Source organism: Xyrauchen texanus, chromosome 48 (genome assembly GCF_025860055.1).
Source record: "Xyrauchen texanus isolate HMW12.3.18 chromosome 48, RBS_HiC_50CHRs, whole genome shotgun sequence".
Lineage (NCBI taxonomy): Eukaryota > Metazoa > Chordata > Actinopteri > Cypriniformes > Catostomidae > Xyrauchen > Xyrauchen texanus.
In genome coordinates, this window is record NC_068323.1 from 1231855 (window position 1) to 1259045 (window position 27191).

Here is a 27191-nt window from a genome sequence, read left to right on the forward strand (position 1 = left end):
AATGTGACTACTGAATACATCTCTATTCTCTGTTTCAGTGTGTTTGAAAAATGAATGAGGTCGCGCGCGCGCGTGCACGGCAGCATCATCACACGCAGCATCTTTCGTTCATTCCTCATTGCACTTCATATTTACTCCTGGCGCGAAACGAGCGATTAATACTGCGTCAGACGGGGATATTCCACTCTGCTGGATTACCGTGAGGATATTTGCGCTGCTGGTTTGCGGTGTTTTCATGGAAAATGGCGAGATGTGTTCACGCGCGTCTGATGATGATGATGATGATGATGGTGGTGGTGATTTTCAGCGGATCATGGACCGCAGTGGACGCGCTCACGTTCCCCCAGCATTACACGTAAGAAAAACACTCACTTATTAAGAAATACACGGATAAACTCGTTTCCACAGCATTTGTATGCACAGAAATACACGGATGAAACCATCAGATTTACTCAGCATTACATGTAAGACAGACTAATTTTCTCACGTAAGCAAAAACAATCATTTCTGGTGCATTACATGTAAAAAAAAAATATTTAAAAAAAAGTTTCTGCAGCATTACACATAATAACATTAATTTATACAACATTACATGTAAGAAAACACTGATTTCCACTACAGTAAGAAACATTCAAGTAAGAAATACTAATTTCTGTTGCATTACACTATAAAAACAAAACAAAACACATTTATACTGCATTATATGCTAAATAAATAAATAAATACAAGTTTCTGCAACATTATTGCAGAAACTTGAGGCCTCGTTTACACAACACTGCAAGAAAACACATTTCAAACAAAATTAGTCGCAAAAAATAACAGTAGGCTACATGTAGGATATCGTCTTGGTAACTGTCATAACCTCTGTTCCCTGATGGCGGGAACAAGAAGTTGTGTTGATGTAGTGACACTAGGGGTCACTGTTGAGAGCCCCGATTACGTATATTCTTTTGAGAAAAGGCCAATGAGAATTGGCGAGGGGAATTTGCATGCCACTCCCCCGGACATACGGGTATAAAAGGAGAAGGAATGCCGACTCTTATTCAGGTTTTGTGCTGAGGATCCGAGACAAGGTCCAGCCATTTCAGCGGCTAGTACAGTGTTGTGGCATGAGGGACGCAACATCTCATTCACTCCATCAGGGAACGGAGGTTACGACAGTAAACAAGACGTTCCCCTTCTGTTGTGTCGACGCTGTGTTGTTGTGTCGATGTAGTGACACTAGAGGTCCCTATAGAAAAATGCAACAACAGCTGAACCGTGTTACGTGAACTGGTGATTCAGGTGCAAGCAAGCTGCTGTGTGCATACTAGCAGGTGCATCAGTCTGCATGTAACCTCCCCCAATGCCCCCAAAAACCGGAGAGGTCCCACATGGAGATCAGATGCGATCTGGGGGGTGATTAACCTCCTAGCGCCTGTCAGGAAACTGATAATCAAGTTGTGCTTCCCTAAATACTTACCGTCTACTGCATTGTGATGTGCCGATATAGTGGCTACATACACCTTCAAGGTGGAGGGGGACAGCCACCCCTCCAGCCTCTACTGCAGGAAGGAAAGCACAGATCCAACTGCGCATCTCTGGGTGTCTTCGAGTTGGGAAGAACACCACTTATCAAACAGATGCCACTTCAAGTCATACAGACACCTCATAGATTGAGCCCTGGACTGAGTGATCGTGTCTAACACCTCAGGGGAATTCGCTAGGTGGGGTGCTGTCGCGAGGAGTGTGAGGTCAGAGAACCAAGTCAGTAAGGGTCAGTAAGGTGCTACTAGGATGACCTGCTCCTTTTCCTCCTTGACCTTGCACAACGTCTTTGCAAGTAGGCTCACTGGGGGAACGTATACTTGCATAGACCCATGGGCCAGCTGTGTGCCAGCTTGTCTGTGTCGAGGGGAGCCTCGGTCATGGCATTACAGAGCGGGCAGTGGGAGGATTCCTGGGAAGCGAACAAGTCCACCTGTGCTTGACCGAATCAAATCCAAATCAGCTAGACCATCTAGGGGTGGAGTCTTCACTCTCCCCTGCGCGTAACCTGCCACAACAGCATGTCTGCTGTGCTGTTGAGGTTGCCTGGGACATGAGTGGCTCACACTGACTTGAGTCGCTGCTGACTCCAGAGGAGGAGATGGCGGGCGAGTTGCGACATTCAACGAGAGCACATGCCTCCAAACACGTGCTTGCTCTGGATCAATGGCAAAAGTCTCCACAGGGTGAGCAATACTGACAGCAACCAACGCAGTCGCGGACCAGTCCAAGGACTGGCGGCTGCGTGCCCATTGCACACGGCACCTCAGCCACGCTTGAAGGTGTCCATCGTAACCACGACGTGCCTGGAGACCTGCTCTAAGTGAACCCCTGCCCGTAGAAATGCCAGGTCAGTTCAAGGGCTGAACAGACTGCGGCAGACCGGCGTGAAGAGCACGCAATGTGCGCCGTGGTGCCATACCCATCTCGGGACTCGAATCTGAAGCCAGTGCTGAATGCATCAACCTGAGCAGTGTGACCGCCGCTGAGGATGCCATATGCACCAGGAGCCTCTGAAAAAATTTCACTGGGACCGACATTTTCTGTCTGAATGCTCTCAGACAGTTCTAACTGCGTGTGCTTGCTCACTCGCAAGGCGCGCCATCATTGAGACTGAGTCTAACTGAGCCGCGAAAAGAGATGCTCTGAACCGGGGAGAGCTTGCTCTTTTCCCAGTTGACCTGAAGCCCCAGCCGGCTGAGGTGCCTGAGCACCAGGTCCCTGTGCGCACACAACAAGTCCCATGAGTGAGCTAGAATCAGCCAGTCGTCGAGATACGTTGAGAATGGCCGTGAGCAGCGCTCTGGCCCAGGAACCAATCATAAAGCTGCAAGGTTTCAGGGCAGGGTGGAGGGATCCACTCCAGCTTGACACTCGCAGCCGCCTGGGCAAGCATGATGTCAGACTGAACCAGCCCACTCTCTGATGCTGAAAATCGAAAGCTCATCCGCTTCGCAAGCCTCAAATGAGATCGCAAACTCTACCTGAGACAAGCCGGTGGTCCCATTGCAGAACTCGCTGGGGCAAACGATCGTGCTGGGGAATGGTAGCTCCGTGGGGGATTTCCTTTTAAGTGCTTTAAAAAGGTGCTCTCCATACCACTCTTCTAGAAGAGAAATATACTCTTTTAGAGGAAGAATGTACTCTTTTAGGCTGCTGAAGCAACCAGGGGCGTTCTCTGAACTTAGCTGGTGCAAGAGGATTGAGAAGCCGCTGTAATGTGCCATAAATCTAACAGCTTTTGTAGAGGTGAATGGATTTGCGGAGGAATTCAGCTCCATGAAACACAACCGCTCGGCTCCAAAGAAAATATCTAAATTAGTTGTTGCATACCAGCTCTTTTTATACCCGTATGTCCGGAGGAGTGGCATGCAAATTCCACTCTCCAGTTCCCATTGGCCTTTTCTCAAAGATCAGAGGTGTTTGGTTCTCCCAAGGGCGACCCTTAGTGTCACTACATCGACACAATGTTGAGTGAGTGACAGAAGGGGAACACTGATTTCCACAACAGCAGAAACATTTCTGGTGCATTACATGTAAAATAAAGTATTTCTACGACATTACATGTAAGAAAATTTGACATTTCTAAACAAACAGAAGCGATAATGGGTGAAATTTACAAAAGAGAACAAGCTTTTATTTCTATAGTATTACACATAATTAACGTGCACATTTCTACAGCATTACACCAATTTACACATAAGTAACACTCATTTCCATAACGTTTCATGTGAGGTTTTTTCAACATTTCAAATTGTAATTGAGTGTCAAAATCCAGGCCATCACTAATATTCATCTGGCACGTGATAGTAAAGGATCTACGGTATCTGTCTGTAGTTTAATTCTGATGTGTGTGTGAAAGAGAATATAGGTCAAAGCGACCCTTATTTCAATGTATCTCTCTCCCTTTCTCTCTCCAGAGAGTGTGTGTGTCAGGTAATGGGCTGCAGGGAAGATGTCAGCGGTGTGTGTGTGTGAGACTCTGGGCATGCTCAGATTAGATGTTGAGAGTGTATCAGATCGCCTGAATAACTCTGACACACACACACACACAGACACACACACACACACACACACACACACACACACACACACACACACACGCACACACACACACACACACACACACACACACACACACACCCTGATACAATCTCACCTCTACATATTGTGTAACACATGCTGCTAAACATGCTGTTTAAACCCCTTTTTCAAAAATGTCCCATTATAGACAGTTTTGCTGTTAATACCTGATAATTACTCCCAAAAAAACCCATTCAAATGACATCAGTCCTCACATTAGTGTACAGTAGACGGACACTTTTTAGTACTTTTGACAGCAGGTTTACTGTTACTGATATCATCTGCTTCCAAAACCAGCCAAATCAGATGAAATAATTGTAGGAAATGCGAATGCACAACACCGATACGGTCACTGACATTTCATGCATCTCAAATCATCCATTAGATGTCAACAACATAATTAACCATTTGAGTGATTATTAAATGCTCGACCTGAATGATTAATTATGATCCTCTCGTGATCCTGTAAGATTGAATTAGCTTCAGGTTACACCTGTTAAACATCCTGAACTTATATAATATAATGGAGCTGCAGTCACATACAGATCTGTTGTCGTGGAAACAGACTGCCGGGTTGAACCGCACACACGGTTTCTGTAACAGAAAGTTATGAAGTGAAAGATGTTTCTCTAGATGTTGTGGTTTATATATTTCATTGGCCAGACGTTGTTCTCTGAGCACTTCACCATTTAACTACAATCAGATCTCGGATGTTTGGAGACATCTATACACTAAACAGTTCAATCGTTTAAATCTATTTTTAAATGATCCAGTAAACACAAAGAACTGCAAAAGTCACGTTGAAACTCAGTGTCAGTTTTTATCCTGTCAATAAAATGAATGATGAAAATGTTTGTTGACTATAATGAAGACAAGATGAAAACAAACGTCATGTTGATAATTAAAGGTTTTTTTGGTTTGTGTTTTTTTTATCACCAATCTGGAACGGCCAATTCCCAAAGCGCTCTAAGTCCTCGTGGTGGTGTAGTGATTACGGGCATCTTATCACGTGACTTGTTGAGTGCGTTCCACGGAGATGTAGCGCATGTGGAGGCTTTACACTATTATCTGCTGCCTCCACGCACAACTCACCACACGCCACACCGAGAGCGAGAACCACATTATGGTGACCACGAGGAGGTTACCCCATGTGACTCTACCCTCCCTAGCAACCGGGCCAATTTGGTTGCTAAGGAGACCTTACTGGGGACGTGATATTGATATTTTTTACAACTACAATTATTTGACTGACATGAATGAATTATAAAATTAAGAAATTGAAAGTACAATCAATGAATAAATAATGACGAAAACGTAAAAATAATTTTGAACGATTTGGTTATTTTGCAGATTATCGTCAACAAAATTATTTTTGGCTACTAAAAGTATTCACAATTTTATTCAAGATAATTCCAAAATTAATGAATGATAAAATTAACAAATTTAAATGAAATTTTCGTTACAAAAATAAATGAAATAATAATAACTAAACAAAAAACTGTAAAACTTGACATTGTTGCTTGATTAAATATTTCATTAAAATGTTGTCTGTTACAGTATGACACGTTTCGTCAGTTTGCACATTATCGTCAGCGAAATTTTTATTTTTGACAATTAAAATTAATTCGCCATTTTAGTCCAATTAAAATGGACTAAAATTAATTAATTATAAAATTAACCAATTTAAAGGACCAGTTCGTCAAAATTTGAATGATTTGAGACCTCATGCAGGGTTTGATATCCGCTGATGTTTCATGATAACACTGATTGATTTTGTGTGTTTATGGTGTGTAATTGTGACAGTAATGCAGTAAAATGTTATTAAACTGTAATTAGTGAAATATACATCACAGTCTGAGTTTAATGTGTGTGTGTGTGTGTGTGTGTGTGTGTGTGGGCTTGTTTATGTGGTTTATGAGAACATTTTTTTAGGTTACAAATTAGTAATTACAAGGGTATTATGCTATAAATGTGGTTTATGAGGACATTTCTATTGTCCCCATAATTCAAATCGCTTAAAAATCATACTAAACAATGTTTTATTGAAAATGTAAAAATGCAGAAAGTTTTCTGTGAGGGTTAGGTTTAGGGGTAGGGTTAGGTTTAGAGGATAGAATCTATAGTTTATACAGTATAAAAATCATTATGTCTATGGAGAGTCCTCATAAGGATAGCTGCACCAACATGTGTGTGTGTGTGTGTGTGTGTGTGTGTGTTGTGTAGGATCATGCACTGGGCTCGACGCATTGAACAGGAGATTGACAGAGTCCTGCAGCACATCAGCGGAGCTCAACAACTCAAAGGGGTAAGACTGTGTGTGTGTGTGTGTGTGTGTGTGTGTGTGTGTGTGTGTGTGTCAAACATGTGAAATCTGTCACAGAGATTGTAATGATACTGTAGAAACTGTGAGTGAGTGTGTGTTTGTGATGTTGCAGTAATGATCCATGTTGTTCTGCAGTTAATGCAGGTTAATGAGGCGCGTCGTCTGTCAAACCGCTGGAGTACAGCAGAAACACTCGTTAAAACATGAAGGGAACTCTGAAATCTGAGGCTATTTTTAGTGTGTCAATGCTGAGAGGAAGTGCACTGTTCTGTTTTACAGACTTTAGTGTGCAGGTCTGATGTTTGTTGAATTTCAGTGTGTTTTGTTGTTGTTGTAGATCTACAATGAGAAGAGAAGACAGTTCAGTGTGGTCAGAAATAACCCACGAGACATCGTAGAGAATGTCGCAACAGACATCGAGAGACTGCTGGCCAAGAAACGCAAAGCTCTTGAGGTAAAACACACACACACACACACACACACACACACACACACACACACACACACACACACACACACACACACACACACTCACACTGTTGGTTTATCATGAACGTTGATGGTTTGTTTTCCATTAGAAACTGGCGAGTGAAGCGGAGCGTCTGCAGAAAGATCATCACTGGCAGGATGGACTCAAGGTCAGTTTATCAGCTGTGACGTCACTCGTTTAATCTAAATCATAATGTTGTTATTTATGTTATATTAATTAGTTATTTTCAGCTTGTTATTTTAATGTTTGGGACACATTGTGAAAAGACATTTATAAAAGTGATTTACTTATTAAATGAGATGTTTTCATTGCGTGGATGATGTTTGAATGTTGTTTTCCGGTTACAGGTCGACCGATTGTAGATTTGGCCGATACCGATAACTAAGGTGGTCGAAAACCGATTAATCGGAAGAAGAAATAAAAAAAAACTTTGTCTTTCTTTGCAGCCCAAAATAAAATAATAAATCACTCATGCAGTTTATTGTTCGACCAAAATCAAATAACATTTTATTAAAAAGATTTTATGCAAATTTCAACCATAAAAAAAGGCCAAAACACTCTCTTATTTTGAATGACTGAGACTTGGCTCTATAGTGCTCTATAGTCAAGAAGGCTATTTAATACATTTGTGTTGTGTATATATATATATATATTTCAACAGATGAGGTTAAATGAAGAATAAGGTCACATTTTTTCTTTGCATCGCTTCAATTTAGCATTTAACACTTGATTATCTAATCAAAAAAACAAAATATGCATTGAAGCGAGGATGAATATGGATTCGCTGACTATCACACCTGGAGTCATGAGTTTGAATCCAGAGCGTGCTGAGTGACTCCAGGCAGGTCTCCTTAGCAACCAAATTTGCCCGGTCGCTAGGGAGGGTAGAGTCACATGGGGTAACCTCCTCGTGGGCGCTATAATGTGGTTCTCGCTCTCGGTGGGGCGTGTGGTGAGTTGTGCGTGGATGTCGTGGAGAATAGCGTGAAGCCTCCACACGTGCTACATCTCCATGGTAACGCGCTCAACAAGTTACGTGATAAGATGTGCGGATTGACGTCTCAGACGCGGAGGCAACTGAGATTCGTCCTCCGTCACCCGGATCGAGGCGAGTCACTACGCCACCACGAGGACTTAGAGCGCATTGGGAATTGGGGGTTCCAGATTGGGGAGAAAATAAAATATATATATATATATATATACATTGTCAATGATGAATGATTGAAATATAGCAAATAAAAACAACAACGATCAGATCGGTTTTGTTTTTTGCCGCTAACCGATATTTTTAAAATGCAACGCGATTAATCGGTAATTAAAAAAACGATATATTGGTCTACCTCTATTTTTGGGTAATTACATTTATTATGATTATTTTTTAAGGATCTTATTTTTGTATTTGTGTGTTTCTGTGTGTTTATTTCAGGAGGAGAATATTGAATATTATAACTCTAAAGCAGAGATGGACTATGTGAGTCAATAATGGATCACTTTATTGCATACATTAAAAACGTTTATTAGATGAATATTACAAATCATAGAGATTTTGATCAGATTTGTTGCCAAACATATCTCATAATTATTGTAGGTTTTATATTAAAAATGTGGCCCATTTAATGAAGGGACCCAATCTATTACATTATTAAATGATGCATTCCTTTTGTGTTTACTGGAAATTCACTTTCATACAACATTTCTGCTTGGATATTGGTAACTAAAACATTAAAGTAAAAAACGTCTGAATCTACATGAGTGTTTACTGTTTGTTTGACACATTTATATGATATTTCTCACTCATTTAATAAAATATGAAGAAATAATCTTGTTCAATCTGTAATGTTTTCTATGTGTGTAAAATAAATGAACATGACAATGATTTTGAAGGTCAGACTCAAGCTAAAATGATGGCGTTATATTAAATGTTTGTGTGTGTATTTGAATATTTGTGATTGTGTGTAATGTTTGCTCACGACAGGACGGTGAAGACATTGATTCTCAAATGTCGCTGAAGTTGGATTTTGTTTACGACCCAAACTTTAAAAACCATGTGAATTACTCTCACACGGCGGTACAGATCCCAACGGACATCTATAAAGGAGGTGAGACACCAGACTAATGTTATTACATCAGTTATTACAGCACAATATCTGAGATTTCATGTGTGTCTCTGATGTGTAGCTCCAGTGATTCTGAACGAGCTCAACTGGACTCAGGCATTAGAGAGAGTTTTTATGGAGAACAGTAGAGACGACCCGTCGCTGCTCTGGCAAGCGTTTGGGAGCGCCACAGGAGTCACGAGATATTACCCAGGTAACCTGTCACCTGACATATACCACTGTATTCAAAATCCTGTTATGTATACAGTTAATGTATACAAGCTAAGACTTTACTATGTAAAGGAGAAGCCGTACATCATCACTGTCCAGAAGCACTGTTAGCGCTGCTAACAAATGATTTGTTAAATAAGCACAAGGTTATAGCTACAGTATTTTGGGGTAGTTCACTGATTTAAATCCTGTACAAATGGAAGGCACTTTATCTAATTTCATTATTTTCTCTTTATATTTGAAACTTGATGAATGCAAACAGCAAGATAAGAGTATTGATTTGAAATAAAACAGTAAACATCAATGCTGAAACAGCTTCACATTATGTAACACTTGATTTAAAAACATGTTTTCCTGTAGCGGCTCCATGGAGAGCCAGATAAGATTGACCTGTACTGATGTACGCACGGAGACCCTGGTAAACAACTTCCTCTCTTTTCTCTGAACTTTTCTAGTGTTCATTGATTCTCTATATGTGGGCAACAGGAAATATCTTTCCAGGCTGTGATTGGTCAATGCATGTTTTAGAGGAGTGACTTAACAAAGGCTCAGATTCACGCGTGAACACTTTGATCTTGAAACTGAGGCTTGTGTTGCTGTTTTTCTCAGGTATATTCAAGGAGCGTCTTCACCCAAAGACATGGTCATCCTCGTGGACGTGTGAGTGTCTGTGACTGTTTTCAAATATATTTTTGTGTTTTTTATTACAGTCATAACGTGTTTCTCCTCACAGGAGCGGCAGTGTTAGCGGTCTCACTCTCAAACTGATCAAAGCGTCAGTCGCCGAGATGCTCGACACGCTTTCTGACGATGATTACGTCAACGTCGCCAGGGTCAGTTGTGCTGCACCGCAGTCACTGATCGCAGCATGTGTTTTGGATTATAGATAACGAGTGTCATTATAACTTCTAATTGAAATGTCAATCATCTGTTTTTTTCTCCGTCAGTTTAATGAGAAGGCGGAGGCGGTGGTGCCGTGTTTTCGGCATCTGGTTCAGGCAAACGTTCGTAACAAGAAGATCTTTAAAGAAGCCATCCAGCAGATGCAAGCCAAAGGAACAACAGATTATAAATCCGGCTTTCATTTCGCCTTCAACCAGCTGCTCAACGTGAGTCGAAACACATCACAACAATGTAATTAGCTCATTCTCACAGTTATAATTGTCTTTTTCTCTCTTTCCCAGAAGACGAATGTACCTCGAGCGAACTGTAATAAAATAATCATGTTGTTTACTGATGGAGGAGAAGACCGAGCTCAGGACATCTTTGAGCAGTACAACTGGCCCAATAAAACGGTCAGAAACACACCAGCAGTATAACGTCATCTAACACCTTTATTAGAATAGACATGATGGATGGATTACAACTACCTAGCAACCAATCAGAGCACCCTAGCAACTGCCTTGCAATCACCAATCGACCACCTACAACACCCTAGCAACTGCCTAGCAACCACCCTGAGTACCCTAACAACTTCCTAGCAACCACCCAGAGTACCCTTGCAACTGCCTAACAAACCTGAGCGACCACCCAGAACACCCTAAAAACTACCTAGCAATTGCCTAGCAATCAACAAGCGACCACCTGCAACACCCTAGCAACTGCCTAGCAACCACTCAGAGTACTGTAACATCTCTAGCCATACAAGAACACCTAGCGACCACCCAGAACACCCTAGCAACTGCCTAGCCACCACCCAGAGCACCCTAGCAACTGCATAGCAACTATGAGCGACCACCCAGAACACCCTAAAAACTACCTAGCAATGCTCTAGCAACCACTCAGAGCACCCGAGTAACTGCCTAGCAATCACCAAGCGACCACCTACAACACCTTAGCAACTACCTAGCAACCACCTAGAGCATCCTAACAACTGCATAGCAACCACCCAGCAGCCCGCCTGAAGATCCTAAAAAAAAAGCCAGATAACCCTAGCAACACCCTGTAATTAGTTACAACACCCTAGCAACCACTCAGCACTTGTCTGTTTGTCTGATTCAATAATTCAATATACAGTATAATAATCAAAATAAATATTAAATATACTGTATAATATAATAATTCAGAGAATAAAGTGGCTATATAATTCAATATATTGTTTGATTTATTTCCATATCTTTATTATGGAATTTGCCAGGGGGCATTATTAAATGCATGAATATTTTTACACATAATTTTTTATATAATCAATGACACTAAATATATGCATTATATCAACCACCTTAATCCTTACATTATATTATAATATTATTTAATATTATGCAATAGTAAAATATTTATGTCCTAATTTCTTCAGTTTAAAACACGATTTTAAAGTTCTTTGATTAAACCCACAAGCACAATAACACCAGAAAAAGAAAACGCAGAAAACATTTCTAGATTTGCCTAAATGTGCTAAAATCGATTAAAAATAATTATTGCAATATATGAAGTGCGGTCATCTCAAATAATCATGGTTGATCAAATAACTGCCATCAGATGATAATTGAACAATAATTAGATCTATCAAGTAATCACAAATAAGTGGAAAGTCATTGCTGCAACTCTACATATGATCTATAATCAGTATTCAGTGTCTGCCGGCTCTCGTGTTCTCCAGTCCAATGTCTCTGGAAGTCTTTGTTCCTCATACAGTAATTATCCGTTTCTCCAGTGGAACAGCTGCTTTACTGTGTAATTTCCTGCAGTAATTGTTGGATGTGTCTCTCTGCAGGTCCGTGTCTTCACGTTCTCTGTGGGGCAGCACAATTATGATGTCACTCCTCTGCAGTGGATCGCATGTGCTAATAAGGGTAAAATTACACGGCGGGATTTTTCCTTTTAAAATGTGGCTAGCTTTAAAAATATGAGTGATAAACAAGCTCAAACTGTGATGATCGAGTGAATTTATACAGTGTTTAAATAATACAGTCATTATATGTGACAATTCACTTACTGTCTCTCTCTCTCTGTGTGTCTGTCTGTCTCTCTCGGCAGGATACTATTATGAGATCCGCTCCATCTGTGCAATACGGATCAACACCCAGGTGAGTCACGCAAACATACACAGACACACATTCACACACACAAACATAAACACACACACACACATACACACACTCTCACTCTCTCACAAACACACACGCACATACACACAAACATAAACACACACATACACACACTCTCACTCTCTCACAAACACACACACACACACATACACACAAACTTAAACACACACACATAACAACAACAACAACCACCATTCACCACTAAGTGGTGGTGACATCACCACGACGCTTGTGCCAGGCTATGTGCACCTTGAGGCCACGTGAAGTGGTCGAAAGCCCGCTGGCAGGAGGTCATGGGGCAAGCCCAGATGCCATGGGTCGACTGACTGAGACGACTGGCTGATGGACCACCTGTGCACCCCTACTGTGCAAACTTACTGAGCTTTAGCCATCCGGTGCTCCGCTCGTTGTTGTGAGCGTCTCTCCTCCGCCCTCTGTTGTTGTTGGAGGGCGAATACTTCCAACTGCCCAGTAGCATCCTTCACGAGCCTCCTCCACAGAGGCCGATCTTGACACCGTTGGTACCAGTCAGCGGCAAGTCCACTCAGCTCCACATCCTCCTGTACCACATCACTCCATCTCCTCTCCAGCCCGTGCTGCGCCCGTTTAGCCCCCTCTATTCAGCTGAACAAAAGCTGTTTAGGCATGCGTTGGCTGGGCATGCAGCTACTTGGCCTAGCCAATGCAGCCTTTCCTGCCGAAGGAGCTCACTGATGGTAGCATAGGCCTTGACCAGGTCAATAAAGCAGAGATGTAGGTTTTTTTGGAATTCCTGGTTTTTCTGGCATCTGTGCAGGACTGCCCATTCCTGAAACTGCATTGGGGCTCCACAAGCCTCTCCTAAGCATGCCTAGTGAGGCGATATTGAATAATCCTTGCCAGGACCTTTCCCGGCACACTGAGGAGTGAGATGCCCCTGTAGTTGTTACAGTCTGTGTGGTCCCCCTTCTTAAAGACCCCAACCAACCCCTCACAAGGGGTGACTTCTTCCTACAATATTTGAGGCACCGCAGCCTCGGCAGGTTCATCCCCACTTTGTCCCACGTTATTTTCCTGGCTGAGGGATTTTCCCTCCCCCAGGACCTCACAGAAATGCTCAGCAAATCTGCATACCTGTTCCTGGGGGTTGAAGATTGGATGACCGTTCTTTCCCCTAATGATGGTAATAGGTGTGGCACTGCAGGTTACTTTTTGATGTTATTAAGAGCAATTTGTGATCTCCATCTCCTCAGCAACCCTCGACCACCACCTATCCTTGCAGTGCCTCACGGCTCTCTGAACCTCAGAGTGAAGTCTGCGGTAAGTTTCCTCATTCTCCGATGTGGGATGCTGTAGCTGATGAAAGTGGGCCTGTTGCTTTTTCTCAGCCAGCTTTAACACCTCCTCTGTCAGCCAGGGTCTTTGGGGAGGTCTGGATCGTGTACCCCAAAGCAGCCATTGCAGCTGTATGAGCCACAGTCCTAAACCTCACCCATTTCCCCTCAACATCTGTAGGATTGGGGGACGATGCCAAACCCAGTCGCAGGCGATGATGAAATTCTGATGATGAAAACTTTCTACAGCTAGCTGAGACCATGCCACTAAGGGTTTGAATGGGGACCTGGGTGTACACCACTACTGGAGTGGAAGAATGGCAGGTGCATCTTACAGATGACAAGTCGATGGTCAATGGTCAGATCTGGTGTGAAGGACATGTGCCCGCAGCCGCTGTTCCTTCACTATGTATTCCAGCAAATGTTCTTGCTTGGACCCGGCATGCATCCATTACGTGGTGTGGAAGCACCGGAACAGCGTGTTGGTAGATACAAGCCCATGGGCTGCACAAAAATCTAGTAGCCCCCTGCTGTTGTTATTGAGCTGATCTGGCCCATGCCTTCCAATCACTCCAGAACAGGTGCTAGCATCCTGGCCAACTCGAGCATTGAAATCACGCAACAAGATGACTCTATCCCGAGGGAACACTTTAGCTAGCACCTGTGACAGGAGATCTGACGCATATGTCTTGCCTGCATCCCTCCATGGATGTTCGTCTTCAGTGGGTGCATAAGTAACCACGACCACCACGCCTCGACTCTGGTTGATGGGAAGTCGAACCCAAAGTATCCTGGGGCTTACAGCTTCCCAGACCTCACCACCATGCTCCCACACCCCCTTCATTCTTTTGTTCAGAAGAAGAGCCACTTCCTGTTGTTTGGCAGTCTCCTGCCCTGAGTAGAGGACTGACCACCCCTCATTTTGGCAGGAGCCAGAGCCAGTCCACCGGACCTCCTGAATACCACAGATATCCAGGCAGTACCGGTCCAGCTCCCGATAGAGGAGTGGCAGCCTCTCCTCTGCAGTGAGCATTCTAACATTCCACGTGCCCATCCAATGTGTTTTTTGTTGTTTCTGGAGGAGCCCAGAGGGTATGAATTCAGTCTCCTGGCTCCACTAAATGGGGTTTGGCCAGGAGACATCATAGATGCCTGTCCCCCCGGTGCCTCCGGCACAAGCTTAATAAGTTCTTGGCATCGTAGTTTTGTGGTAGTTAATTGAAAAGGTGGAGTGGTTACCAGCCCCTCACACCCGTGAGGGGCTGGTAACCACATGGCTGCTGTGGTGGTTACAAATGCCACGAGGAGGAAAGGCCAATTAAATGAGGTATTAAATGAAAGATGAAATACTCAAACCTGCGTTACATTGATGGTAATTGTGTGTGTGTGTGTGTGTGTGTGTGTGTGTGTGTGTGTGTGTGTGTGTGTGTGTGTGTGTGTGTGTTTGACAGGAATATCTGGACGTGTTGGGTCGGCCAATGGTTCTGGCGGGCAGGAGTGCGAAACAGGTTCAGTGGACGAACGTCTATCAGGATGCTCTGGTGAGAGGCATTTTCTCTATCTATGAATATTAGTCAATATTACAAGAGATTCTTTTCAAACTGAAGGATGAAAACTGTGTAAGATGAGTGTGTGTGTGTTGAGTTTGACTCTCAGGGTCTTGGTCTGGTGGTGACTGGTACGATACCTGTTTTTAATCTCACGGTCGATGGAAACTCTCAGGTAACACACGATCAATGATGGATCATCACATCAGATGGATATAACAGATCAATAACATCTGCTCGGTTTGTGTGTTCAGAATCAGCTGATTCTCGGTGTGATGGGGGTTGATGTTCATCTGGATGAGCTGAAGAGTCTCGCACCACAATACAAGGTGAAGTCTCATTTTCACAGCAGTGTTTTACCAATTTAACTATTAGAAAAAGAAAACATTATCACTGTCTCTCTCTCTCTCTGTGTGTGTGTAGCTGGGTCCTAACGGCTACATCTTTGCCATTGACCCCAATGGATACGTGCTGCTGCATCCAAACCTGCAGCCTCAGGTGTGAGAATGATACACACACATTCAGACAGCTGATTTAAACTGCTTTAACTGACAACATAAAGGAATGTTCCAGTCTACTGTATTGTAGGGTTTTTTTCAATATTTTTTCTCTCTGTAGGACGAGGATCTGCCTGAACCAGTAACTCTGGACTTCCTGGACGCAGAAGTAGAAGACAGCAGTAAACAAGAGGTACAAACACACTCACAATCACAAATGCCTGGGAAGGTCTTGGACATTATATGGTTAATTGTGTTTTAAAAACTAACAAGTTGTGTTTCGCCTCGACTGAACTCTCATGTTCACTTTCTGTGTTTGTGATACATGAATCATTCTTTGAATGTGGGCGACATCACTGACTTTATTTATCCTGTGAAATATGAAGCTTGCAGCTGTTTTCAGGGGCGGCTGATATAATTTGTCTTAATCTGAAACAAATAATTTATCTTAATCCAGCAGAAGCCCAGAGACTATACTTTAACATCTCAACACTTTCCCTGACAGATTCGACGGCAAATGATTGATGGCAGATCGGGGGAAATGACCATCAAAACTCTTGTTAAATCAATGGACGAGGTAACTGAGTGTGTGTGTGTGTGTGTGCATGCGTGCGTGCTCTTAAAGTGTCATATGAAACTAGGACATGTCTGATATGTAGGACATGACTTTCTAAAAATGGCAGATTACAGATTACAAGATCTACATTTATACTAAGCCCCAAAAATAACTGATGCCGTTGTTGAAATTCTGTTAAACATCCAAATGACTTCCCTGCACTTGTGACGTGTGACGTGCTACAGTATTTTCAGTGTACTATGATTTGGGATTCACTTATCCTAATCTTGCACACTATATAAATCTCACAACTTCTTGCAGCGCTACATTGATGAAGTCGTGCGGATGTATGCATGGACTCCCATTAACAACACAGATTACAGGTATGACTTGATCCGATCAGATCATCACCTTTGACTTTTAACATGCTAAACTCACAGTTTGATGTTTTTAATGTCATATTTCTCATGTGTGCCCCCTAAAGTCTGGGACTGGTACTGCCGCCGTACTGTGAATATTACATCCAGGCTGATCTCAGTGATGTCATGCTACAACTGCAGTGTGAGTGTTTACTAAATACACAAGGACGATTTCATGTCTGTGAGGAGAAGAACAGATCGACACATTTAGCACTAAATCTATCTTCTCCTTAATTTCTTGTTCTCTTGTCACAGATCTACAGTCTCTGCTGCCAAACTCTTTTGTGTCTGCGGGTCATGTGTTTCTAGCTCCCAGGTACACACATAAATATAAAAATAATTTTCTAAATGTTGTAGTTATCATGAGTGTTTTACTGTAAATATACGTGTGGTCTGTCTCTGTGTCTGTAGGGAATACTGCAAGCGTCTGCAGTTGGCGGAGAATAACACACAGTTTCTGGCTGATTTTCTGTCTCTGATGGTGGAGATCACACCTGAATCTGAAGACTGTGAGTAACGGTCACCTGCAGACCTGAGGAACACAATACATTACAAATGAATTACATATTACAGCAGATTGTTAAATATTACAGTATTCATTTTAATATGACATTATTGATCATTTTATATTATAGCACTAATTATTAAATATTACATGACCGCTCAATAAATATTGCAGCACAGATAATTTAATATTAACACTGGTAACAAAGTATTGCAGCATTTATACTGAAATATTTAATTGATTATAATGAAATATTAAAGCACTGATCATTACATACTGCAGCACTGATCGTTAAAAATTACAGCATTGATAATTAAATATTACAGAACTGCTCATTAAATATTACAGAACTGCTCCTTATATATTAACACACTGATCATTACATATTGCAGTATTGATCGTTAAATATTACAGCATTGATAATTAAATATTACAGAACTGCTCATTAAATATTACAGAACTGCTCCTTATATATTAACACACTGATCATTACATATTGCAGTATTGATCGTTAAATATTACAGCATTGATAATTAAATATTACAGAACTGCTCATTAAATATTAACGCACTGATCATTACATATTGCAGTATTGATCGTTAAATATTACAGCATTGATAATTAAATATTACAGCATTGATAATTAAATATTACAGAACTGCTCATTAAATATTAACGCACTGATCATTACATATTCAGCACTGATCAATAAATATTACAGAACTGCTCATTAAATATCAGTGCTGGTAACAAGCAATTTCAGCATTTATAGTGACATATTTAATTATGAAATATTTCAGCATTGATCATTAAATATTACAGAAATTATCAGTAAATTTTACAGCACAGATGATTAAATATCAATACTGATATCAACATTTGATAATATTTCAGCAAAGATAACAAAATATTGCATATTAATTAAATATTACAGTGGCAAAGAAGTAATATTTGATAATGAAATATTACAGCGCTGATAACAAGCATAAAAAGCATTTTATATCATCTCATCATCTGAAATGTAAGGATTATTTTATTGAAAACTATTGTCCACATGAAACATCTATATCCATGATTGTGAAAAGCTTGTGATTGAATGTTTGTGTTTGACTCAGGTGATCAGGGTCTGATTCATAATCTGATTCTGGACTCTGGGATCCTCTGGCTGCTCGCCACACGGGTCTGGCAGAATAAAGACCTGAACACGTAAGATCAGACGCATCTGAACGCAGTTTATAGATGAATATTACAGGTTCAGCTGTTGATTGGATGAATGTAACGTCTGCAGGTATGGGTTCCTGGCGCTGTTTGCATCCACCAATGGAGGCGTCACACGTGTTTACCCCAATATGTGAGTGACAGCTGTAGTCGACAGTGTTATTGTTGTCAATGAAATTACTCATTAAAATCAAAACCAACAGTAGTTCTGATCACAATAACGAAGATGAGATGGAAACGATGGAATATGACGATAATGACGATATTAAAAGACACAAATGAAAATATAACAACAACAAATAGTACTGCAAGACATGATGTTTTTAGAAAAAGAAATATGTTTAAATAACTTAATCAAATATCTAATCCAGTGTGTGTTAGGGATTGCCCTCTTGTGCATTTCAAAAACTGTCAGGATTGAAAGGACATTTTCATCAAATGTGAAGTGTATTGTGTTGTGACGATGTTGATCGTTCTGTTGTGTGTTTCAGGGCTGCTGAATCATGGGATGAAGACCCCGAGCCTCTGAATTCAAACTTCTATCGTCGCAGTCTGGATAACAAGGGTTACATGTTCAGAGCGCCGACACGCACCTGTGAGTCCTCGTCATTATCATAAATCACACGTGCTAATATGATTATGAAGCGTTTGCAATAAAAAGCATAAAAAATATCAGGGTTTTTTTATGTGCATTTTGTTTTTTGTGATATCCCAAAATTTGCATAAAAACACATGTATGGAAAACCAGCAATTGTCAACCTTTTCAGCGTAAAATGTCCTTTCTATGTAAATTAGGCTCATTATAGAGTGCACTTAAATTAAATAAGTCATCAAAAGAAATGCAGACATGTTTGTGTGATATTCACCTGTTCAAAGAGTAAATAACGTTCAGCTGATCTTTCATTTTCTCATCAAGCGATGGATGATCTGTTGATCTCTGAAAACGGTACGGTGGGAATTCTCGTCACCACCGCTGTTGAGGTCACAATCGGAGGAAAAACCATGAAACCTGCAGGTGTGTGTGTGTGTGTGAGAGAGAGAGTGTGTGTGTGTGTGAGAGAGAGTGTGTGTGTGTGTGTGTGTGTGTGTGTGTGTGTGTGTGTGTGTGTGTGTGTGTGTGAGAGAGAGAGTGTGTGTGTGTGTGTGAGAGAGTGTGTGTGTGTGTGTGTGTGTGTGTGTGTGTGTGTGTGTGTGTGAGAGAGAGAGTGTGTGTGTGTGTTTCCTTCCTGAAACACAGGTGCATTTTTCTCCAGATATAAAAATACACATCTTTGTGTTTTTTAAGTTACTGACTCTACAGACAGATCAATTCAGCGTACGGTAGTCCGGTTCTGTCCTTCTGTGTTCTGCTTTTGGTCGGGACGTTCTCTCTGTTTCATGCTGTTTATCTTGTGTTTCTGTGTCTGTGGTCAGTTGTTGGTGTTAAACTGGATTTAGAGGCGTGGGTCGACAAGTTCAAGATCCTCGCCAGTAACGTCTCGGACAGCAGACAGGCCTCACAGAAGGTACAACACTGATTTCTAACAGTAGCTTCTGGAAATGAGAATACTCTACACTATTTGTCGTTGTGATGAGATGTTTGTGTGCAGTGTGGACCGTCGAGATCCTGCGAGATGGACTGTGAAGTGAACAGCGACGTAAGAAAACACGCACACACAGAACTCGACACACGCAACAAACATGTTATTCAACACGTCGATTAGTGCTGATGATGATGATGATGATGATGATGATGAGGTGTGTTTGTTGCAGGATTTACTCTGTTATCTGATTGATGACGGTGGATTTCTGGTGATGTCCAATCAGAGAGATCACTGGAAGAAGGTAAACACTCGAAGTATCAAGCTCGAAGTAGCACTTTTGTGTTTTCAGCAGGGGGCAGTAAACACAACTACAGCTTCACAGGCAACAATGGCAACCACACTTACGTTTTATCCCCTTTCCTCCCCAATGTTGGAATGCCCAATTCTCACTACTTAGCAGGTCCTCGTGGTGGCGCAGTTACTCGCCTCAATCTGGGTGGCAGAGGACGAGTCTCAGTTGTCGGCGCTTCTGAGACCGTCAATCGGCGCATCTGATCACGTGACTCGTTGTGCACGACACCGCATAGACTCACAGCATGTGGACATCGTCCACACACAACTCACCACACGCCCCATTGAGAGAACCACTAATCACCACCACGAGGAGGTTACCCCATGTGACTCTACCCTCCCTAGCAACCGGCCCAATTTGGTTGCTTAGGAGACCTGACTGGAGTCACTCAGCACACCCTGGATTCAAACTCACGACTCCAGCGGTGATAGTCAGCGTTAATTCTCGCGGAAATACCCAGAACCCCATAAGTTTCAAATTATGTTAAACTTGACACAGTGACCAAAACTCTGTGTTTATGACTCAACTTTTATCAAATTATTCCAGAAAGATTTACATATTCAACTGCAAATAATACTAAATAATACGTTGCCTTCTAGAGCCAATTTTTTATGATTTTTAATCAATGCTTTATTCATTAAATATTGAATTATTTTTATTCTGGGCCTTTCTCGACAAATATTGATATGCGATTAATTGCGATTAATCCGATGAATGGTCATGATTAATCTCAATATCTTTTGTAGTTAAAGCATTTTCACATTCGATTCCTTTTAGAGGAAATAAAATGAAGACGAGAATCAAGTGTTGAAAGTGTCTGTCTGTGTCAGGTGGGTCTGTTCTTCGGCGAGGTGGACCCGTATCTGATGTTCGCCCTCTATAACAACTCAATCTACGCTCGTCATCAGACCTTTCAGTACCAGACTGCATGTGAACCGACGGCCAGCAGCCACACGGGAGCCGCACACAGACCATTCTACGTGGTGAGAAAGAACTGATTCATTCAATCCAGATGTGAGGTTTCATTTGGATACAGTGATGAAATATTCAGGGTTAAAGTCGTTTTCTCTCTATATTTTGTGTATTTCAGCCTTCCATTACTGATTTTGTCAGTCTGGCGTGGTGGACGTCAGCAGCGGCATGGTGAGACTGAGACATTTGTTATTTCAGTGCATCATTTGTCATATGTCTTCTCTCAATAATGTTATTCATGTGTGCTAAATTCAAAGTGTTCTCTCTCAGGTCTGTTCTGCAGCAGTTCTTGTATGGACTCATCTACAGCAGCTGGTTCACTGCAGGTCTGTGTTTATATGATTGCAAAGTTTTATATTTTCTACATCGTGTGCATATTTCATAGATCTTATCCAATATCCGACATGTTTCAGATGTATCTGGTTTGTAGATTCAGTGTCATTATAAAGGGTCAAAGGTCAGGATCTGATGTCTGTGTGTTTTGTAGATGTGTTTGCGGAGATTTTTTCTGACAGTAAAGGAAGCAGCAGCAGTTGTGTGACGGTTAACAGTCAGTTTTACTTCACCAACAACACCAACTCATTCAACATACTGCAGGACTGCGGGAACTGCTCCAGGTGTGTGTGTGTGTGTGTGTGTGTGTGTGCATCTGTTTGTGTGTGTGTGTATGTGTGCGTCTGTTTGTGTGTGTGTGTGCGTCTGTTTGTGTGTGTGTGCGTCTGTTTGTGTGTGTGTGTGTGTGTGTGTGCATCTGTTTGTGTGTGTGTGTGTGCGTCTGTTTGTGTGTGTGTGTGTGTGTCTATTTGTGTGTGTGTGTGTGTGTGTGTGCATCTGTTTGTGTGTGTGTGTGTGTGTGTGTGTGCATCTGTTTGTGTGTGTGTGTGTGCGTCTGTTTGTGTGTGCGTGTGTGTGTGTATGTGTCTGCGTCTGTTTGTGTGTGTGTGCGTCTGTCTGTGTGTGTGTTGTGTGTGTATGTGTGCGTCTGTTTGTGTGTGTGTGTGTCTATTTTTGTGTGTATGTGTGCGTCTGTTTGTGTGTGCGTGTGTGTGTGTATGTGTCTGCGTCTGTTTGTGTGTGTGTGTGCGTCTGTTTGTGTGTGTTCGACTGTTTGTGTGTGTGTGTGTTAATATTTATTATTAAAAAAGTCAGTAAATAAATAAATAAATGTTATTCTGAAAATGCCAAAAAAAATTAAATAAATGTATCTTTTACGAGTAAGGGTAAAAATTATTTAATTAAGTATTTTTTAATTATGAAATATTTCAGCACTAATCATTAAGTATTAATGCACTGATCAAAAATGTACAAAACAATTAAATAATTTTATTCTACAAAAGCAAATGTTTATTCTTTTAGCAGAAAAAATATTATTAAATTAAGTAGTCTTTCATTCTAAAAATGTAACAATATATATGCATAAATAAAGTATATTATATATGATATTATATAAATTAAGAACGGTATAAAGTTATTTTAAATGTGCAAACATTTTATTTTAGGAGTAAGGCTAAAATGTATTCATACCTATTTATTTATTTTTATTTTTTATTTTTTTATTTTTAAAATGGAAACAACAAATTGCATAAAGTATGCAATTTGCTCTCTCTCTCTCTCTCTCTCTCTGTGTCTCTCTCTCTCTCTCTCTCTCTCTCTCACTCTCTCTCTCTCTCTCTCTCTCTCTCTCTCTGTCAGGTTGTTTCATGCCAAGCGGATTGAGAACACAAATCTCTTATTTGTGGTGGCCGAGACTCTGCCCTGCAGCTCCTGTGAGATTGAGAAACTACTTCCTGTCAGAACAATGTGTATCCTTACATCCCATAATCACTGCTAACAGAGCAACCGAGACTGCTTTCCTTCAGGTCCTTTTGGTCTTAACTGTTGATTGATTGACATGACTGACAGCTCGTGGCGTTCCCTTAACGCTTATTCCTCAGCTCAAGCAGAGAACCCGTGTGAGGTGTTGAATTCTGCTCGCTACAGGAAAGGACCCGACAAATGCTTCGACTACAATACTGAGGTAAAACGGCTCATTAAAACACACGAATCTATGTGGTGTCGTGCACAACGAGTCAACGATAAGATGCGCAGATATTTACATTAATAACTAACAGGAAATAAACAATAGTATTTTGACAATGTTGAATAAATGCTGTGAAGATTATTGATCTTTCCGTCTTGTTCCTGCAGGAAAACGCATCGGAGTGTGGCGCCGCTCGCTCTGCGCACTGTCCAATCAGATTTCTTCTCTGGATTCAGTTAACGTTGCTTTACCTCGTTCTACGATCTTAACTTCTGTCTCACTGCTTCTGTGTGTCTCATCCGTGTGACCGTCCGGATCTCTCCTGGTATGTTCCTGGTTTTCCTGCTCTCCAGTTCGAGGTCAGGAGCATTCCTGCTGTGTGCCGGTACAGAGCAGAGCATGATGGGATAATCGTGTCTTTCTAATGCAGACATTGTGCAGATCTTGCCAAATCCAGAAACAGGACGGGACACGATGTTTTTACAAACAAGGAAGAGCAAAGATTTAATGCTTATTATCACAATCTCACTTTGTGCGTTTTTATTTAGTGTTGCCTCACTCTGGATTTCACGCCAATCCCAGACAATTACTGGACACGGGCAACTATTTATTTAAGCTTCTTTGCCGGTAGAGGAGGTTGATTCATTGCTAACTGCTTTCTTCAGGAGGGAAAAAAGAACATTTCGATTTCATTTGGATTTAGCGCTTTGTCGAATGTTTTATGGGCATATAATGTGCATAAATATCGCTGCTTGGTTTGTTACCCAATAGTGCCTTGGCGCACTTGTCCGAATGGACTATCCAAAGCACTGGACATGTACGTGACCCCGAGAGAATGCTTGAAAAAGACACGGGACTGAACGATAGCTGGAAGTGTCTTTGGTTTACAGTGTAAGGGTGAATCGCACGAAACCTGTAAAGGAATATTTCATATTTCACCCCGAAATCAAAAGAACAAAATAAGAAATCGTATTTTGCCAAATGAAAATGAAGATTTTTTGGACAATAACTATTTTTATTCATTTGTTTTGCATTGTGACAGTAGACATTTTGCTCAATCAGCAGCATTTTGGGCTTGTTTATTTAAAAAAAATTAAAAAACGCAAAATTCACGGTAACATTGAGGCACTTACAATGGAAGTACGTATGTAGCTAAACGTTAAAATACTGTTTCAAAAGAAAAGACACAAGATGTAAATATTAAACATGTTAACGTGATTTTAGTGTGATGCATTACCTACATGATTTACAGGCATTATGTCGTCACGACTACGAAACTGTAATATTGTATTTAACATTAAACAGGTAAATTTAAGACTGGAAGCGATTACAGTATATTGCACTAAAACTGTGTTAACACATATGATGTTTACGTCTTGTGGCTGTACTTTTGAAATGGTGTGTATTTTAACATTTATGGACTGGCCCCGTTCACTTCCATTATAAGTGTCTCACTGTTTTTTTTGTGGTTATCGGCATTATACCACAAATGCTGGCCACGTAATGCTAAATAAAAAACTACGTATTCATGTTTTTTGTAATGTAATAGTTTTACATTGAATTTATGCTCATTTTAATCATTAAAAAAATCATTATATTAGAGTATTTTATTTAAAAAAAATATCACGAAGCAAAAAAATGGAATTGTTATTAAATGGGCTCCATTTTCTTTATACAAAATTACATTTTATATTTATTTGTATTGATTTATAGGTGAAATTCTGACTTTTCTTCTCAAGATTCGCCCGAGCATGTCCTTCGGTGTCGAGTGTTGGTTTCACATGTTCTATACAAAGGCACTATTGTTTAATTGTTTTATCTTTTCTGATGTAAATATGATTATTGCACATGGACTTGAACTACTTCAGTGTGTTTTAATGAATCGGAATGCAAGACAGTTCGCCAGACTGATGCATGCTGGGAAAAATCACTCTCGACACGAGCGTTTACAAACGTTTGACCAAGACACAATGACTTAATGTTTTCTATTGAGTCCATAGATGTTATCAAAATACTTTTGATTTATTTAATTATTTGATTTGAGAGACAGTATGTAAGTTGCTTGCAAAATGTTTCAAGTGTAGATTTTCAGTTTTCTTGCTTAAGTTTGATGGAAATGTTTTTTTTATCGCAGTTGTTTTGTTGCTTACATAATAAACATTTTAAAGGTCCATTTAGGAAAAAAAATTATACAACCAGTCAATCGTTTGGACACACCTACTTATTTTTATTATTACTATTTCCCACATTTTATGATAATAGTTAAGTTATCAAAAGCACAAATGAATCCTATTCGTCTACAAGTCTAATTTCAAGCATTTAAACACAAATCAATCAAAAGATTTTTAATTCAATGAAGTGTATTGAAGCATTCGGTTGGTGATTTCATGGCAGCTGATGCTTCTGAAACAACGGTACTTTCAAATCAAACTGGACCAATATTTTTAAAGCAATGTTCCTGTTTATTATCAAGCTCTGAATTGGACTAAAAGGTTTCACGTGATGTGTTTCGTTATCGTAATGGCTTCAGCAATACTTTGAATTCTGTCGATTACATTGAAATGCATCGAGCACACCTGATATCGTCTAAAGAAGAGCATGAATCAGTATTTGAGCCGCTTCCATTTGATGACTTTGGTTCAAGCTTGTCTTTGAATATTGGCTTAGTATTTGTATTTTATGAGCTTTGAGCATTTATAAAGTATTATTTAATGTGATTAAGAGTATTTACACTGTTGTCTTTATGTAAAAAGCCCTGTGTTACACTGAATTTTAATGACGTGTAGGAATGTTTTAATTATTTTTAGTTTTTCAATCCGTTGTTCTGCGGATGTTTGTTATCTTTGTGAAAGGGTTTCCCCCCTTTCCACAGTCTTCCATATCACATCATTTTGTACAAATGGCTCAATTAACTCTATCAAGAAAGGCTAACTTTGTATCATATTGTGCCATTCACTTCTGGAAAATGTTTATAAGAGAATTAGTGAGATAAAGACATATTAAAGACATTCATATTTGATGTCAACTCTGTGTGGTTTATTTTACCGTTCACTAGCGCAGCGCACACTCAAGACTTAGCAGGATTCTGAGGTGAAACATTTACCTCGCGATAGATCATATCACATAACTTCTCAAAAAACTGTATTGCAGTATTTACGAGTAGTTTCATAACATATTTGTAGGTTACCTACCTGCAAAAATACAAGCTCACTCCTAATATTTATTTAGATGTAATTGACTCATGATTTGAATTTAGAACTGTGAATTAAGAAATAGAAAAGACAACATCGGAGGCTTATATTTGCATATATACTGCTGTAAAGGTAAATGCTTTAATTTGAAAATGTACATGGAAAAAACATTTGACGATGGTAACACCCCAATATAAGCTGTATTAAGTACATGAAATTTGAACACTGTTACACACTTTGCAAAATTTTGACAATGGAGTTGTGCTAGCTGGGTGTTTCCACAACAATCTATGTTTACCTTAAACTCAAATTTACATCATGTAAAAGCGAATTGGCAAAAGTAATTTTAACTGAAATGAATTGCATGGAAAGAAAAATACGCTTTTTTGGTCTTGTTTTCCAGTAAAAAAAACATCTAAACATTCAGAAAACATGAAACATTTCCTTGAGTAAATGTATGAAATATATACAATTATGTAAATGTATAAAAATTAAGAAAAAAAATTATTCAAAGGAAAAAAATTATTTTCATAACCAATTGGCAAATCATTTTCATGTTTTATGCATATACCATTAACAAAACTGAATTAACCTCACAAAACTGTCATATCAAAACGCTAGTTCACTGAACTGATACAGTGACCTCTACATTTTAATTTGAACAAGAACAAACTTTAAACATGGTAACACTCTTTTGGAAGAAACTCCAAAAGAATCAGAAGATGAAAGTTGTTCACCGTGACTACTTTGGATGATGATTTTTCAGATGACCCAGTAGTAA

General features: G+C 40.4%; 1 protein-coding gene across 1 annotated transcript; it reads left to right on the forward strand.

The window, feature by feature from the left end:
- The first annotated feature begins 107 nt into the window (after positions 1-107).
- On the forward strand, positions 108-26209 carry LOC127639815 (voltage-dependent calcium channel subunit alpha-2/delta-2-like). The gene is given in 38 exon segments (XM_052122067.1): positions 108-355; positions 6334-6415; positions 6771-6887; positions 7012-7071; positions 8350-8394; positions 8899-9022; positions 9102-9233; positions 9611-9668; positions 9860-9910; positions 9984-10083; positions 10198-10359; positions 10435-10545; positions 11964-12042; positions 12227-12276; positions 15062-15151; positions 15255-15332; positions 15412-15486; positions 15581-15655; positions 15776-15847; positions 16160-16231; positions 16532-16593; positions 16695-16771; positions 16885-16945; positions 17041-17138; positions 18250-18340; positions 18423-18485; positions 18844-18947; positions 19269-19367; positions 19766-19857; positions 19942-19989; positions 20105-20176; positions 21058-21210; positions 21318-21370; positions 21470-21525; positions 21687-21816; positions 22892-23001; positions 23134-23216; positions 23387-26209. Coding segments are annotated over 38 exon segments (3300 nt in total). The 5' UTR covers positions 108-242; the 3' UTR covers positions 23489-26209.
- Positions 26210-27191: the final 982 nt, after the last annotated feature.